At 38.7% G+C, this 17748-nt stretch overlaps 1 protein-coding gene across 3 annotated transcripts in view; it reads right to left on the reverse strand.

The window, feature by feature from the left end:
• Positions 1 to 17748, reverse strand: part of VPS50 (VPS50 subunit of EARP/GARPII complex) — a 114843-nt gene that overhangs the window by 61691 nt on the left and 35404 nt on the right. For all 3 annotated transcript variants that reach the window (XM_070059817.1, XM_008261723.4, XM_051852990.2), the window contains 3 exons: positions 13139 to 13181; positions 10989 to 11087; positions 8401 to 8541 (listed from right to left, as the gene is read on the reverse strand). In XM_070059817.1, the coding sequence (XP_069915918.1) occupies positions 8401 to 8541; positions 10989 to 11087; positions 13139 to 13181 (283 nt within the window). The remainder of the gene's footprint in view (positions 1 to 8400; positions 8542 to 10988; positions 11088 to 13138; positions 13182 to 17748) is intronic.

Below are 17748 nucleotides of genomic sequence, written 5' to 3' on the forward strand. Positions count from 1 at the left end.
AGAAGCAACCAAACTACCATTCTGACACATAAATAAACCAAGCCACACAGGCCACTGCTCCTTTCCCCTGTGTGCTCCTGTGTTCCTGATGAAACCCAAGACCAAAGTCAAACACAGATGTCTCCTCTTAACAAAAATGTTCAGTTGTTCCTTCCTTAGGAAACTTAAAGAGCTGTGTTGACATCTCCGACAGTTTACACCATTTGAACTTTTCTTATTCTACCTCTGGTCATGACTAATGTGACCTTACCAGATTATAAATTCTTCCAAGTCTTATTTATCCTTGCTGCCCTGAACTAATCATTGACGAACAGAAGCTGGAAAAGGACAAGTGCAAGGGGCACACCTAGGATGTAAGAGTGCTAAGAGAATGCAGTCCTAGGTCTTCTCACTACATCAGCATCCACAAAACTCTAACAGGTTAGCAGATCATTTTGCAAGGAAAATAAAATTTCAGACCCTTCAGAATTCTTGACAATCCAAAGAACAAAAACCAGGGAAAAAGGAAAAGATGGATAAATTTTCCTTACCAATCTTTTGATCATTAAATTTCAATTTTAAAAACTATCAAAAGGCCGGCGCCACAGCTCAATAGGCTAATCCTCTGCCTGCAATGCCGGCACACCGGGTTCTAGTTCCGGTCGGGGCACTGGATTCTGTCCCGGTTGCCCCTCTTCCAGGCCAGCTCTCTGCTATGGCCAGGGAGTGCAGTGGAGGATGGCCCAAGTGCTTGGGCCCTGTACCCCATGGGAGACCAGGAGAAGCACCTGGCTCCTGGCTTCGATCAGCACGGTGCGCCAGCCGCAGCGGCCATTGGAGGGTGAACCAACGGTAAAGGAAAACCTTTCTCTCTGTTTCTCTCTCTCTCACTGTCCACTCTGCCTTTCAAAAAAATAAATAAAAAATAAAAAATAAAGAATAAAAAACCTATCAAAAGCACGTTTTATTTTACTTTAAATAGCAAGAAATTAGTATATAAATTTATAAATTCGTGTCGCTCCCCCTCTTCGTGGAGGAACGACACAGGACCCTGCGCTGTTCTTTTGTCTGCTCGGCCCTCCTCTGGTTTGCTGCTGGTTCTTCCCAGGTTGGCTACCATCCCTTCCACCTCCGTGGAAGGGCAGTTCCCCCTGCCACTTTCCCCACTTCCACGGGGGAGCGGCACACCGCCGGCCGGCTCTCTCGGGGGCTGCACAGGTGTTCCTTCAGATAGATGTTCCTGGTGCATGTTGTCTCTCTCCTCCTTTATAGTCCTCTTCCACCAATCCCAACTCTGCTACCCACACGCCGAGTACGCTGCTCTCCTCCAATCAGGAGCAGCTCCTGCAGCTTGTCAAGTTGGTGAAAGGCAGCTGGGTAGAAGCTGTTTGCTCCTCTCCCGGCGCCATATTGTGGGAGAGCAGATGTATAGAATAAGTCTTAATTCCGGTAACTTAGTCTAGTCCGAGTTGCTCCCAGTTGCTCCCCACAATTCGCATATAAGGAAATTAGCCAGGAACTAAATATATATGTGATAAGCAAAAATCTGAGACATGAATACTTAAACTAAAACTGACCTGAGCAAGGCTTCAAATAATAATATTCCTTGAAATGAAAGGTTTCTTTCTAGGGCAAAATATTCAGATATTTTACATTCATCAAGAAAGGAAAGGCTCACTCACCTACCCATCCAAATCAATGAAATTAACCACAACAGTCTCAGTTTAATTTCCTGAGCATCCCAAATATGCCTTCATGAAAAGCAACACAAACTATTCTGATATGCTACCTTCTGGTTCCTGACAAATAAGCTACTAAATAGCAAGTAATCAGCATTCATGCATTAAGAGAAAGAGATAAAAGCAGCCACTGCTGATGAGGAGTATAAATTGAAACACACTTTCTAGAGGCAATTTTGGAAATACTAACCAAGGCCTTTAAAATGGAAAGCCTTTGACAATGCAATTTCATTTCTCATGATTTCTCCTAAAGAAATAATTAAATGGAGTGCAAAGATTTAGATTGAAGAATATTCACTACAGTGTTGATCATAATGACAAAAGCTGTAAATAACATCAGTATCCAAGAACAGAAAACTAGTTAATTAATCCACAGGATTGTCTAAACTGAAATGCTGCCAGGTCATTAAAAGTTATGCGGGTAGCAAATTTACTACAATGGAAAATTGTTCATAACACAGCAAGGGAGAAAAATATTATAAAACAGTGTGTACAGTTACTTTTAAGGGCTACTTGCTTAAACATACATTAAAAGAACCAGATTGCATGCAGACACATATCATTTTTATTTTCTTCCTCTTGCTAATCTCTTCTCCTATAATTAATGTTTTGTTGTGTAATTTAAAATACATGTACTTTTAAGGATAAGCACATTAATTAAAGATTCCTTAATGTGAGCAACTACATATATAATCTGTATTATGTTTAACTCTATGAAGACTATCAGTGACATACAAATGTATAAATAACAGACTAGCTTACAAAGTCAGAAAACAGGACCCAGCACTGTGGTGTAGCAAGTAAAGTCACCACCTGTGATGCCAGTGCCAGTTCGAGTCCTGACTGTTCCACTTCCGATGGAAGATCAATCTCTCTCCCTCAATCTCTTTCTTTCTTTTCTCTCTGTAATTCTTTCAAATAAATAAATAAATGTATATTAAAAAAAAAAGGTCAGAAAATAGTTAGAAAAGGGACAAAGTGGCAATTAATTTTATGGAGAATGCAAAACAATTTTGTCCTGAACTTCCTGGCAGCTCACTGTCTATAGTAAAGAGATCTGGTACACTCTCATACTATCGAATGAGAGAAAATATATAAATTCTTAGGAACAGAAACACATTTTTGACTCAAAAGAGAAATTTGTCTTTAGATTTTTATACGAATATCAAAATGGACTATCTTTAACAGGGGTCTTACTAATGATACTTACCGACTCTCAAAAAATTAAGTACCAAGAGATTTTTAGTTACAAGAATGAAACTTTAAGTCTTGAAGGATGGCACACCTGACTAGCCTTTCGTCATCCTCCCCTGATGTATGCATACTAAGCACCTATAAACGTGTGTGGCTCAGAGCAGGTGTCCAGCATCGGGCTCCTTTCCCCCACCGCTTACTCAGGTGTGAATTTTGTCCACACTGTTCCAGCTGGAGACAAACAAGGCAATCCTTGGGCTGATCACTTCCAACGGGCCAGTCACCATGAAATTACATACTGAAATTCTTTTTAGAAGTGTTTTTTAAAATATAACCCAAAGTATTACCACATTACCAAGTTCATTTCAAAAACACACTTCAAAGCTCATTAAGATCATTTGGAAATCAACAACTGAAAACTGGCTGAGAAAACTTCAGCTGGCTTAGTCAACTCTATTATCAAAAAAATTATTAATCAATAACATTCTAATTAGCATCTTGAAATAAGCTCCCCAGGGAAACCATCAGCCTGTCAAAGACATGTTATTAAAAAAAAAAAAAAAAAAACCTTCTACGAATACTTTATAAACTTTCAAATAAACCAGAAGGTGTTTCTCTAGAAGGTCACAAAGAGCTTTCATGTGGTATCTATAAATCTCTCCACAAACTGGTATAAACATGTAGTACACATCAAAATGTAAATGCATTCACAAATGAGGCTTCATTTTTTAAGTAAATTATCACTATGTTATCACTATAATCCTTTAAATTGTCTCATCCAGAAATGAAGTTGAATTCTCATTTTATATTTTTCTAAGTATTCGCCATTTATTTGTTATTTGGACTTCAAAATCATGTACACATTTAACAACAACAACAAAAAAGAACCTAAATGACTGGCCTAAAAATAGTAAGCTAATAAATTCATGAAAATAGGGAAACCAGAGCCGGCGCCGTGGCTCAATAGGCTAATCCTCCACCTTGCGGCGCCGGCACACCGGGTTCTAGTCCCGGTCGGGGCGCCGGATTCTGTCCCGGTTGCCCCTCTTCCAGGCCAGCTCTCTGCTATGGCCAGGGAGTGCAGTGGAGGATGGCCCAGGTGCTTGGGCCCTGCACCCCATGGGAGACCAGGAAAAGCACCTGGATCCTGGCTCCTGCCATCGGATCAGCGCGGTGCGCTGGCTGCAGCGGCGGCCATTGGAGGGTGAACCAACGGCAAAGGAAGACCTTTCTCTCTGTCTCTCTCTCTCACTGTCCACTCTGCCTGTCAAAAAAAAAAAAAAAAAAAAAAGAAAGAAAATAGGGAAACCAGACTGAAAGATAAACTATAAAAAAAAAAAAACTATGTTTCTAATTTAGAAAACATGGATTAGTAGAGGAAAAAAATACATTCAACTGCAAAATGATTTCCAAAAGTTCAAAACCAAGAAAACTTATAAACTCAGCAATGCTAAAAGAAAATAGGTGTCAGAAATTTCTTAAAGGGATAGGATACTGCTAGCCTTAAGAACTCTGGGTTCAGTGAACCAGAGTTTAAAAATAAAAAAGCACTAATTTTGCCCCAGACTTCTTTGCGTGGGTATTTAAAGAAAAAATAATAATAATTAATCCAATTTCAATCTACTCATTTAGGACAATATCTTAGGATGTTTTAAAATAAACTATGGGGGTGACTGTTAGGCCTAGTAGTTAAGATAATTATGGACTCCCATCAGAGTAATTGGGTTGGATTCCTAGTTGTGGCGTCTTACTCCAGAATCCTGCTGATGCAGACCCTGGGAGGTAGCGGTGATGGCTAAAATAACAGGGTTCCTGCCCTAAGTGGGAGGAGGCCTGGATTAAGTTCTTGGCTCCCAGTTTTAGTCCCAGCCCAGCACTGCCACTGCAGGCAGTGGGAGAGTGAATCAGTGGATGGGAAATGTTTTGTCTGTTACTCTAGCTCTCTGCTTTTCAAATAAATAAATTAAATAATGGGAACAGTGCTGTGGCACTGTAGGCTAAGTCTCCGTCTGTGGCGCCAGCATCCCTCATGGGTGCCAGTTTGCGTCCCGACTGCTCCTCTTTCAATCCACTTCTCTGCTATGGCCTGGGAAAGCAGTAAAATATGGCTCAAGTGCTTAGGCCCCTGCACCTGCATGGGAGACCTGGAAGAAACTCCTGGCTTCTGGCTTCAGATCGGTCCAGCTCCAGCCGTAGAGGCCATTTGGAGAGTGAGCCACTGGGTGGAAGACCTTTCTCTCTGTCTCTCCCTCTCTCTCTCTGTAACTCTACCTCTCAAATAAATAAATAAAATCTTTAAAAAAATTTTAAGCTAATTAATTAAATGATATTATGAATAAGGCAAACCGAAGATTACCTTTTTTATTCCAATCTCTTTTCATTTAAAGGAAGCACAGTCATTCCCTGTTCACAGGAACTGCATCTGCTTCCTACTATGTTATCATTCCTTTACCTTAATTTTCAATGTTACTTTTGAACTATTCTTATGATTATAATATCCATTCAAAATATTCTGCTGTGCAGAGAAAATACACGGTCACAATGCCTGGGTTCACCTTTTTCATTTCCAAAATATTTCACAGTCAACATTCTTTGCACGTCTCCAGGGGATTTTACTGTTTCCCGCTTGCCCAAAACTCTATGCCACATGTGTTCTCACATAAGTATGTCTTCAATAATTATTTTCAGTTACTTTTAATGAGGGGCTAAAATGATCCCCCACTGCCACATATTGAAAAGTTAAGAGCCTTACACTCTAATACAAAGCTCCTGCATACATATCTCCCTTGCCCAAATTTTGAAATGCCAGTCATGCTATTTGTTCTCATCAGATAAATACTTAAATTTCCTTTCATTAGCTTCTTTATTCAACTTTATAGGGTCCCTCTATTTTTCTTCTCCTGAGCTAACCATTTCCTTTTATAGAATCTACTTGCTAAATGTTCACAACTTTTCACCAAATTAAATAATGAAGAAATAGGACTGGTGAGAAGTAATTTCTTCCTACTCTTATCTGGTTTAACACATAAAATACAATTTAAAGAAATGAAATAAATTAACACTTGATTAGGCCTCAAAAAGATAGCTGTACACCTGTCTTTCCAAGGCACCACTGTCTAGAAGTTCCAGTGTGACCTCTAGATGGGCTGGAATAACTTCTGAAGTTACCCAATTTTTTATTAAAAATAGTGCCAAAGAAAATGAACTATTTATGCATCAAAATCTTTACCTTACGAAGTTAACTCCTTTCTTCAAAAGAAATTTCTCCATGAAACCACTAACATTTGCTACTTATCCCCATCACTTTAAACCCAAATCACCTCAACTCATGTTTTAGCACAGCTCAAATAAAAAGCAAAGTTTACAACTGTGTTGGGTGAACATTAACAAATGTGCCTGCTGTTCCGTGCATATGTTTTCTATGACTAAGCTCTGGTATATTAATAAATCATTTCGCTTCTTAATTATATATACCTCATATCACACATACATGGATAATTTCATGATGATGTGCCAGAAGTTTCTCAAGGGTAATTTTAACAAGTGTGTGCTCACATTGAAATGAAGAAGCACAGGTTGTTTGTCATCTGATCACTTAAATAGGCACAACTATTTCCAAACGTCAGCTTACTTCAAAACAGGAGGGAAATTCAGAAGAAACATAACAGTATGTTAAACATCTTGAGCACAAATTGTTATTCATAAAAAGTTGTAAGTCAAGAATATCTGCATCTTCAATTTAGGGGAATACAGAAGACTTTCTTAATAAGCATGAGCACAAAGGTCTTTGACTTTTAAAAGTGTATAAAAGTCAACAAAACACCATATACATATACGCGCGCACACACATACAAAAACACACACGATTTAACTGCAGCAAAGAAGATGGAAGGACAAAAGCCTATTTCACTTAAAATGTTTTAGTTACTAATTCTGCTTTAACAGAAAAATGGTTAATTTGCAATAAGCTACCACTTACATCATCTACTAGTGAAAATAACATTAACAGAATCAAAAATAAATGTGACTGGATATTTAATTTTAAAGTACATACTATCAACTTAAGAACATTTATGAATAAGAAAATAAACAATTTCAAATTATTAAAATTTAGGAAATGATGACTATACTTGAAATAGACATTTAGAGATGTAACTGTATGATTATGTCACAATTAAAGTCCATAATCATAAAATGTAAGAAAATACTCTACATGATTTATGAAATTATTTGAAAACGTTTCAACCTATAACCTTCCCTTTTCATTGACTTAATCTCTAATTTTATATCTACATATATAACATATAATTTCCCTTTTCCAGAATATTTGTTGTACTTCAAGTAAGAAAACTCCAGATGCCAAGATATATGACCAGTGCTTTTGACTAACTCCATGGAGAATGAAGATTAGCTTAACTTCACACTTACACCTAGACACAATTAAAAGAGTAGATATCTATTTCTTAGAACTGTTAAAACTTCCTTTGTTGACATTACAGAAAACTCAAGAATGTTCGAGATTTAAAGAGAGCAGGGTAAACAGTGGTCTCCACATGTCACATCTAGTGGTCAATCCTGTAACATCCCCACTTCCAGACACTCAGCAGCACCTGACACGTGCTCATGCTCCGTCCTTCCTCAAACGCTTCCTTCTCCAGGCTGCAGGGACACCGCCATGCCTCTTCTCTTAGCCAGCCAGCTGCTCTTCCTCAGTCTCTCCTGCCCTAATTCCTGAGTGTCACAGGCCACCGCCTCTCTCAGGTCTTCCTCATCGCCCTGTTCCTCAGCAAACTCCTAATCCAGTATCATGGCTGACCACTCTCACATCCACAACCTCAGGTTCTATCTCCCCAGGTTCTTTTATCAAACTGCCTCCTCAGCAAGTCCACCTGGATCTCTAACAAACAAAACCCATCACTTTCCAATGCAGGCCTGCTCCTTGCCAGCCTTCTCTGTAAAAGCAAATGGCACTACCACTCAACTGCCACTGGTTCTTTTCCTCACACACACTGTGAGACCTCCTTCACAGAGCCCAAGCTGGTCCACTCCCACCTGCTCGGTTCTATTACCTAAAGACCTATGAGCCTTCAAGAATGAAAAGGAAAAACTGGTTACGAAACAGCACAGAAAGATTGAGTGGAAGCCTGTAGGGAAAACCAGCAAAGCAGTTGCTCAGAAGCACCCAAGATGGAATCACAGAAGAAAATTCAGGGCCCGAGGGACAGGATTAAAAGAAGCCATGAGAAGGCAGAGTCCATTTAAAAGCAATAACTCTTCAGTCTTGGCAGCCATTATTATTTGTGTCAGCTTTCTTGTTTCTCTAGGAAGAATAATATGGAAGGAAGGGAAAAAAAAAAAAAAAAAAAAACCTGGGAAACCATTTGTTTTTATTTTAGTAGCATCTTCCAATAGCAGGTGTGAAGAAAGGGGAACATGAATGTAAAATCTGTGAGTGAGATATAAAAACAGGAATTCGGTGACTACGTACTGTACAGAGATCTTTATACTGCAGCTTTTGGAATTTCGTATCTGTATTGCACGCACAGAGCTCCACGTAACCAAGAACGACTTGAAACACAGTATTGTGAATGGCTTGGGTGAAGTGCATATGAAGTTGATCCATTGCTGTCTATGAAAAGAAAAACATACAGCATAATTTCAGTATTTATTACAACATGATTTATTTATTAAAATGAAAAAATTTCAACCGATTGAAAAAACTCAAGGGAAAAAACCTTTCCAAATTTAGCTATAGAACAAAGATCACTACTATCCCCAGGATGGACTGTAGTCTGCACATAACCCAAATCACCATGACAGTGTCCCACTTGAGAGAAATCTGCATGACCAATGCCATTCTGTGGCTCTGTATTTACAGCCGACACTCAGCCCGCTCTTCCTCACACATGCCAGGCCTAATGATGGCTCTGGATGTGCCATCAGATGCTCGTTCCCTTACGTGATCCAGGGCACTTCTCTATGGTTGCCACCTCCGAGAAACCTTTCCCGACTATCCTCTGTAAATCAGCACTTCCCCTCACTCTACCCACTCACCCTGATTTATATTCCATTCTACCACTTGTAACTACCTGACATCACTTCCATTCATTTCTTTTGTTTTGTTTTGTTTTGACAGGCAGAGTTAGACAGTGAGAGAGAGAGAGACAGAGAGAAAGGTCTTCCTTCCGTTGGTTCACCCCCCACAAATGGCTGCCACGGCCGGCACTTCACACCAATCTGAAGCCAGGAGCCAGGTGCTTCCTCCTGGTCTCCCATGCAGGTGCGGGGCCCAAGCACTTGGGCCATCCTCCACTGCACTCCCGGGCCACAGCAGAGAGCTGGACTGGAAGAGGAGCAATCAGGACAGAATCCGGCGCCCCAACCGGGACTAGAACCCGGAGTGCCGGCGCCGCAGGTGGAGGATTAGCCTAGTGAGCCACGGTGCCGGCCTCCATTCATTTCTTTAATGTTTATAGATCTCACTGGAAGGTAAAATATATTAGGGCTCAGCCGGCGCCGCGGCTCACTAGGCTAATCCTCCGCCTTGCGGCACCGGCAACCCGGGTTCTAGCCTCGGTCGGGGCGCCGGATTCTGTCCCGGTTGCCCCTCTTCCAGGCCAGCTCTCTGCTATGGCCAGGGAGCGCAGTGGAGGATGGCCCAAGTCCTTGGGCCCTGCACCTGCACGGGAGACCAGGAGAAGCACCTGGCTCCTGGCTTCAGATCAGCGCGGCGCACTGGCCGCAGCGGACATGGGAGGGTGAACCAACAGCAAAGGAAGACCTTTCTCTCTGCCTCTCTCTCACTGTCCACTCTGCCTGTCAAAAAAAAAAAAAAAAAAAAAAAAAAGAAGATATATTAGGGCTCATACAGAGGCCCCTGGAGCAATGTACACAGTAGGTAACAATTTTCAAGGAATGTAAGACTTAATCTTATGGGGAAAATTAGAAGTTATCCCAATTTTGAAGATCTTTAAAAATATTCCTCAAAATTTCGAAGTGTCTTTATTGTTTCCAAGGTACAGGCCAAGACATGAAAATTTGTAAAGAACAACAAACTGTCAAAATTATTTAATGAGATTTCAAAAGGTTAATAGAGTTTGATAAAGCCTTAAATTTCCTTTTTAGAGAGAGGACCACTGAAGGGAAGAAAACCTTTACACTCATCATGTTCAAGTGTTATCTAGGCAAATATATAATTCTGGACATACAGAAGACACAACTTTCACACCTTGGCCCCTAGTGCAAGTTTTTCAAGGAAATCTTTGGGCATTAAGAGTATGGAAAGCCATGATAATGAGAAAAGTTATGGCATTCAGTGAATACTAGAATAATAGAACTCCATGAAAAATCCGGTAAATGCAATGGACCTCTTTTATAGGTCAATGCACAAGAGTTACATATTATCTTGAGTGGTTGTGGCTGGCCAGTCTAGAAACCCATTAAGGCCCAAACTAAGAAATCATGTTTCTGGATCAACAGATGTGGTAAGAGAGAATACATATCATCTGCCAATGAATTATTTTATAAAACATTTTGTTTTTAGATTTTTGTTTGATTTATTTTGAAAGACAGAGACAAAGATATCTCCCATCCATGTTGCACTCCCCAACTGCTTCCAGCAGCTGGACTAGGCAGGACTGAAGGCAGGAACTAGGAACTCAATCCAGGTCTCCCATTTATGAGGCAAGGACTCAAACACCTGGGCCATTATCTGCTGCCTCCCAGGGTGCCAGGACATGAACCGCACACTCAGATGTGGGAAACAGGCATTCCAAGCACCATCTTAAACACTGTGCCAACATCCACTCCTATGTTTTTTTTTTAAGATGTATACAATTGTGAAAATACTGGGCCTGAAAATTATTTCTTAGTTCCAAACATTTGTAATGTTTTAATTACACTACATATACTCAATTTATGCAAATTATATCACTACCATTAATTCAGCATAAACATGTACTTTATTAAATGAAACTTCATGAGAATATTACATTAATAATATTCAGATCTAAAACAATCTTCAAGGTCAGGAGATTCCTGATTAAGAAAAAAAGCAAACATCCTTTTGAAACTAACCTGTGTTTTTCCGAGCAGTCGATAAGCTTGTTGAACCTTGGTATAATGGTTAATGTCAAAATTCTTGCAGATTTTAGAAAGAGCCACATCCAATTGCTCCTAGGGAATTAAAAGAAGAAATGAATAGTGATTAAGACATACTGTTTTCAAGAAAATATTTGGACTAATCTCTCACTTTTAATTAGTATCTAAATATATTTATTATCACACTGGATTTAGTAGTCAAAAACAAGTTTAAATGAAATAGAAATAAATTGGAGTTGCAATTTATTAGCAATTATAATCTACTTTACTAAATATCATTAACATGTGAGTTTTTATACCATGAAACCTATGTCTACTCTTTCCAAGGGAAACAAAATAGTTGAACAGTTTCTAAAGAAATTTTATTTTATCTTTACTGAACTTTATATTTCGTCAAACATCTGGTAATATCTTACAACTATATGAACTGATTTCAGGTAATACTGAAAAGCAATCTTTCTGTAATCATTGACAAGTAATTCTCAAAAAAACCCATCGACCTTGAAAGTACACATCTCGAGGTTTAAGCTTTTCTATATAAAAGCACTATTTGTTTATGAACTTCTATTTCAATTATTTCATTTTTATATAACAATTTTTTACAGAGGTGTAGAGTAGTATTATATGTAGACAGTAAAGAAATACTGAGCTCTCATAGAAAATCATCATTAAAAATATTCAGAAAATTTTTTACTTTAGGGATTAAAAGCATTTGTTTCTGTGATTATCAAAAACTTGGCCTTCTTACAGTTAGCAAAGAATTACTTGTGATCAGAAACTACCTTCACAAGACTTTTGAAAGCCTAAACTCAACAAAATTAAAAGCAGAAGAAATCAAATAATTCCTATTAAATTTACTGAAATGAAAACCCTGCTTCGCAAAGACTGCCAAGGTGAGAGATGAACTCCGAAAATGTGTGTGGGAGGTAAAAGGCTTCATGTTCACAGCAACACATATTTTCCTTTCCTGTTTCTAGATTTTTAATGCACTGATGAAATAACTCTACTATGAGAATTAGGACTCTGTAGGAGAGTTTTCATCAACCATTAATTATGGATAAATTAATTCACTAAAAGAGAAGTGGTTGATAAAATATAATCAATACATGGAAAGTAAGTTGGCCATTGGATATACCCATGACTGATTATATCCCTGTTTTAAGGTCCCATAATTCCAAAAGTCTTATTGAGCTTACATTTAGGTACTCCAAATGAAAAAAACAACAAATTGTAGTGATCTGGAAACACCAGTTAGGATGCCAAACTTAAAACACAATGTTGCAGTTGTGCCATTCAGAAAAAGCTTGGAAAGAAAAGTCATTTATGACAAACCTTTTTTTTTAACTTTTATTTAATAAATATAAATTTCCAAAATACAACTTTTGGATTATAGCAGCTTTTTCCCCCCATAACTTCCCTCCCACCTGCAACCATCCCATCTCCCTCTCCCTCTCCCATTCCATTCGCATCAACTCATTTTCAATTCTCTTTATATACAGATATCAATTTAGTATATATTAAGTAAAGATTTCAACAGTTTGCACCCACACAGAAACACAAAGTATAAAGTAATGTTTGAGTACTAGTTATACCATTAATTAACATAGCACAACACATTAAGGACAGAGATCCTACATGGGGAGTAAGTGCACAGTGACTCCTGCTGTTGATTTAACAATTGACACTCTTATTTATGACGTCAGTTATCACCCTAGGCTCTTGTCATGAGTTGCCAAGGCTATGGAAGCCTCTTGAGTTCACCAACTCCAATCTTATTTAGACAAGGTCATAGTCAAAGTGGAAGTTCTCTCCTCCCTTCAGAGAAAGGTACCTCCTTCTTTGATGGCCCAATCTTTCCGCTGGTATCTCACTCACAGAGATCTTTCATTTAAGTCATTTTTTTTTGCTTTTTTGTTTGTTTGTTTGTTTTTTACCAGAGTGTCTTGGCTTTCCATGCCTGAAATACTCTCATGGGCTTTTTAGCCAGATCCGAATGCCTTACAGGCTGATTCTGAGGCCAGAGTGCTGTTTAGGATATCTGCCATTCTATGAGTCTGCTGTGTATCCTGCTTCCCATGTTGGATTGTTCTCTCCTTTTTAATTCTATCGGGACAAAACCTTCTTACCTCAATTTGCTCTAAAGTGTCTTGCAGCTTTGAATTCAGTTCACTAGTAAATAAAACAGAGAGTTAGATGTACCCATCTTTTTTTTCTTTTCTTTTCTTTTTTTTTTTTTACAGGCAGAGTGGACAGTAAGAGAGAAAGAGACAGAGAGAAAGGTCTTCCTTTGCCGTTGGTTCACCCTCCAATGGCCGCCGCGGCCCGCGCGCTGTGGCCGGCGCACCGTGCTAATCCAAAGGCAGGAGCCAGGTGCTTCTCCTGGTCTCCCATGGGGTGCAAGGCACAAGGACTTGGGCCATCCTCCACTGCACTCCCTGGCCATAGCAGAGAGCTGGCCTGGAAGAGGGGCAACCAGGACAGAATCCGGCACCCCGACCAGGACTAGAACCTGGTGTGCCGGCACCACTAGGCAGATAATTAGCATATTGAGCCGCGGCGCCGGCCAGATGTGCCCATCTTTAAAAAAGACAATCTAAGTACTAAATAAATACATGTCAGCTGCATCAATAATAAACATAATCAAGAACCAATAGTATGAACAGCATGATGGGCTGCTGATTCTATAGACATCCAGTAAAACAAGAGAAAGAAATACAAGGGAAAACATTAGAGTACAAAATAGATAAGATCATTATTAGCAGCAAAATACATATGAGCAGAAAATCTTAAAGAACTCATGGATAAAACTGAGAACTAAAGAATGAAAAATTATGGCAATTTTTAAGATAAAAGTATAATTAAAAAGTAAAGTTTAAAAACTAAGATTAATTTCTATATACTGGGAACAAATGATTAGAAAATGAAAATTTTTAAATACCATTTAAAAACAAATACCCAGAAATACTAATAAGAGTACACAATGTATTATTCTGCTCATTTAAAATTCTAAACAAGCAAAATGTTAGTGACAGAAGGCAGAACAGGGACACCCAGAGACAACGCGGGCAGGCAGGAAGGTTCTGGGGCACTCACAATGCTCTCTGTCTATTCCTTGGTGTGTCACATGGCTATGTTTATTTTGCAGAAATTCACCGAGCTATACATTTAGCATATGAAATTGAACCTGGGCTTATTTGTCTAATTATCTGTAGGTCAATTTAAAAAACAGAATTGACATTAAATTATTATATCTCATTACTAAAAAAGATTTATGATAGCCAACAAAATACAATCATATGGAAAATATTTAACAAAATAGATTGAGATTCAGTTTTTAAAACAGTAAGAACAAGTGAAAAATGTAATTTAACACACCAAAATCTGAGAAAGTTTTCCACAACTGTTATCTGTGATTATTAATTTGGTTCTTGAATTCCTAGCAGCCAGAGTATAATAAATAAGGAAGGCCACAGTACATGATTTCATAATATTATCCATATTATTCAAACAACTAAAGAGGGGGAACAATCGAAACACAACAAAGAAACTAAAACCATTTTTGCTGACATTAAGTTAATTCTGCCAATCTTAATAAAGTGGACTTGTTGTCTCCTAAGGCATAACACCTCTACCAATACCCTGGCAGCACATCCAGTAACAAGTTCCTTGTACTGGCTTTTGACAGAGTCTCTCAGTGCAAGCTGAGGAGGTCACACCAGAGTAAGACATAGAGACACAGATAAACAGAGATAGATAAATCAGTCTGTCAGAAAAATAAATCCAATAGAATATAAGTATCCAGTTTTTGATAGTCTCAAAGATAAACGTCCAAAAATCTAAAGGAACTGAGTCACTGTTTTACAAATACTATTTATCATAAGCATACTTCAGACTGAAGTTGAGGACTGGAGATTATATTCCCTAGTAAAAACTAAAAGCAAAACAATATCCTTCAATAATCAACTATATAGGATTAATATCTTATTGAAAAAAATTAAGATCTCTAACCAGGAAATTATGCCAGAAATGCAATCAAATTCATATACAAGTTAAGGGAGTATTTGTAGGACGCATTTTAAGATTTTCCTTGGGAAAAAAAAAAAATATAGGCCAATTCCTGTCCAAAAAACAATGAATGAATGAATGAATGAATGAGAGCTAAAAGTTTCAAAACACCATACCGAAAGGACGTTAAAAAGAATTAAATAAATGTTTCACCCAATCCTTCACACTCCAAAACAAAGGATGCCTAGATAAAGAGAAGGTGGTACACAATAGAATACTATGGAGCCATTAAAACGGATGAAATCCTGGGGCCTGTGCTGTGGTTTAGCAGGTAATGCCGCTGCCTGCACTGCCGGAATCCCATATGGGTGCCAGTTCTAGTCCCGACTGCTCCACTTCCCATCCAGCTCTCTGCTCTGGCCTGGGAAAGCAGTAGAAGATGGCCCAAGTCCTTGGGCCTCTGTACCCCTTGAGACCCAGAGGAAACTCCTGGCTCCTGTCTTTGGATCGGCACAGCTCTGGCCTTTGCAGCCAATTGGGGAGTGAACCAGTGGATGGAAGACTTTTCTCTCTCTGCCTCTCCATCTCTCTCTGTGTAACCTTGACTTTCAAATTAAATAAATAAATCTTAAAAAAAAAAAAAAAGAAAGAAATTACATCAAGAGAAGTAAGTCAAGCACAGAAAGGCAAATACCAAATGACCCTGCCCGTATCAGAATCTAAAAAAGTTATCTCAGAAGTTAAAAGTAGAATAGTGGTTACCAAAGCAGCCATAAACACATACAATTATCGCACGACAAACAGAACTAAAAACAAACAAACAAACATCGATATCTTCTCTACCCCAGAATCACTCCTTCTCCCATGTTCATTATCTTGGTTCACAGCATCAGCATCCACCCCATGCACGCCAGAAATCTCTGGGTCACCTTTAATGCTTCCTCTCTTCATGAGGTAACCGGAAATGAAATCCTGCTGATTCTACCCTTTCAGTATTTCCCATAATCACCCACATTATACTGTCCCAGTTTTCTAACTGAAGCATTTTTATCTTTTGCCTAAATTATTTATTTATTTTTCCCCCAAAGAAACCTTTTATTTAAGGAGTATAAACTTCATACAGTTCATAAGTACAACTTTAGGAATATAGTGATTCTTCCCACCACACCTGCCCTTCCATACAAAAAAATGGAAAAATCTCCCATGTTCACAGATTGGAAGAATCAACATTATCAAAATGTCCATACTGCCGAAAGCAATTTACAGATTCAATGCGATACCAATCAAAATACCAAGGACATTCTTCTCAGATCTAGAAAAAATAATGCTGAAATTTATATGGAAACAGAGAAGACCCAGAATACCTAAAGTAATCTTCTACAACAAAAACAGAGCTGGAGGCATCACAATACCAGATGTCAAGACATACTACAGGGCAGTTATAAACAAAACAGCATGGTACTGGACAAAAACAGATGGACAGACTGATGGAACAGAATAGAAATGCTAGAAATCAATCCATGCATCTATAACCAACTTATCTTTGACAAAGGAGCTAAAATCAATCCCTGGAGAAAGTACAGTCTCTTCAACAAATGGTGCTGGGAAAACTGGATTTTCACATGCAAAAGTATTAAGCAAGACCCTCACCTTACATCTTACACAAAAATCACTCAAAATGGATTAAAGACCTAATCGATGACCTGATACCATCAAATTATTAGAGAACCTTGAGGAAACCCTGCAAGACATTGGCATAGGCTAAGAGTTCTTGGAAAAGACCCCAGAGGCACAGGAATCAAAGCCAAAATTGACAAATGGGATTACATCAAATTGAGAAGCTTCTATACTACAAAAGAAACACTCAGCAGAGTTAACAAGCAACTGACTGAATCTAAGAAATTATTTGCAAACTACACAAATGATAAAAGATTAATAACCAGAATATATAAAAAGATCAAGAAACTCAACAACAATAAAACAACCCAGTTAAGAAATGGATGAAGGACTTAGACATTTTTTCGAAAGGGGAAATCAAAATGGCCAACAAACACATGAAAAAATGCTCAGGATCACCAGCCATCAGGGAAATGCAAATCAAAACCCCTGATAGAATGGCTTTCATACAGAAATCAACAAACAACAATTGCTGGCCAAGGATGTAGGGATAAAGGTACCCCAATTCACTGTTGGTGAGAATGTTAACTGATAAAGCCACCATGGAATACAGTAAGGAGACACCTCAGAAACCTGAATACAGACCTACCATATGACCCAGCCATCCCACTCCTGGGAATTTACTCATGAGAAATGGAATCAGCATATGAAAGAGTTATCTGTACCCCCATGTTTATTGCAGCTCAATTCACAGTAGCAGCAGTTCCCTAAACAAACCCAAGTCACACCTTTCATGGTTGCATATACTGTTCACAATAACGAAAATATGCCTTTGCCTTTTCTCACGTGCCAAAGTCCACCTATCTTTCCAGTCCCAATTTAAATGCCATCTTCTCTGGGCACCCCTCCCCTGCTAACTCCTCCATAAGTTGCACGATACTGTCTACAGTACCCTATATTATAGTAAGTCAGATTGTGACTTTGTCTCTGGAGCCCAAGCCTCCAAGAGACTCTGGCTTATCTCCTAGTGACTCCCTAGGACTAAACTTACTACCTGACTCACAGCAGGTAATAAGTATCTGTGAGTCAAATTTGTAATTCAAACAAAAACAGC

The sequence above is a fragment of the Oryctolagus cuniculus genome, chromosome 16 (genome assembly GCF_964237555.1).
Source record: "Oryctolagus cuniculus chromosome 16, mOryCun1.1, whole genome shotgun sequence".
Taxonomy (NCBI): Eukaryota; Metazoa; Chordata; class Mammalia; order Lagomorpha; family Leporidae; genus Oryctolagus; species Oryctolagus cuniculus.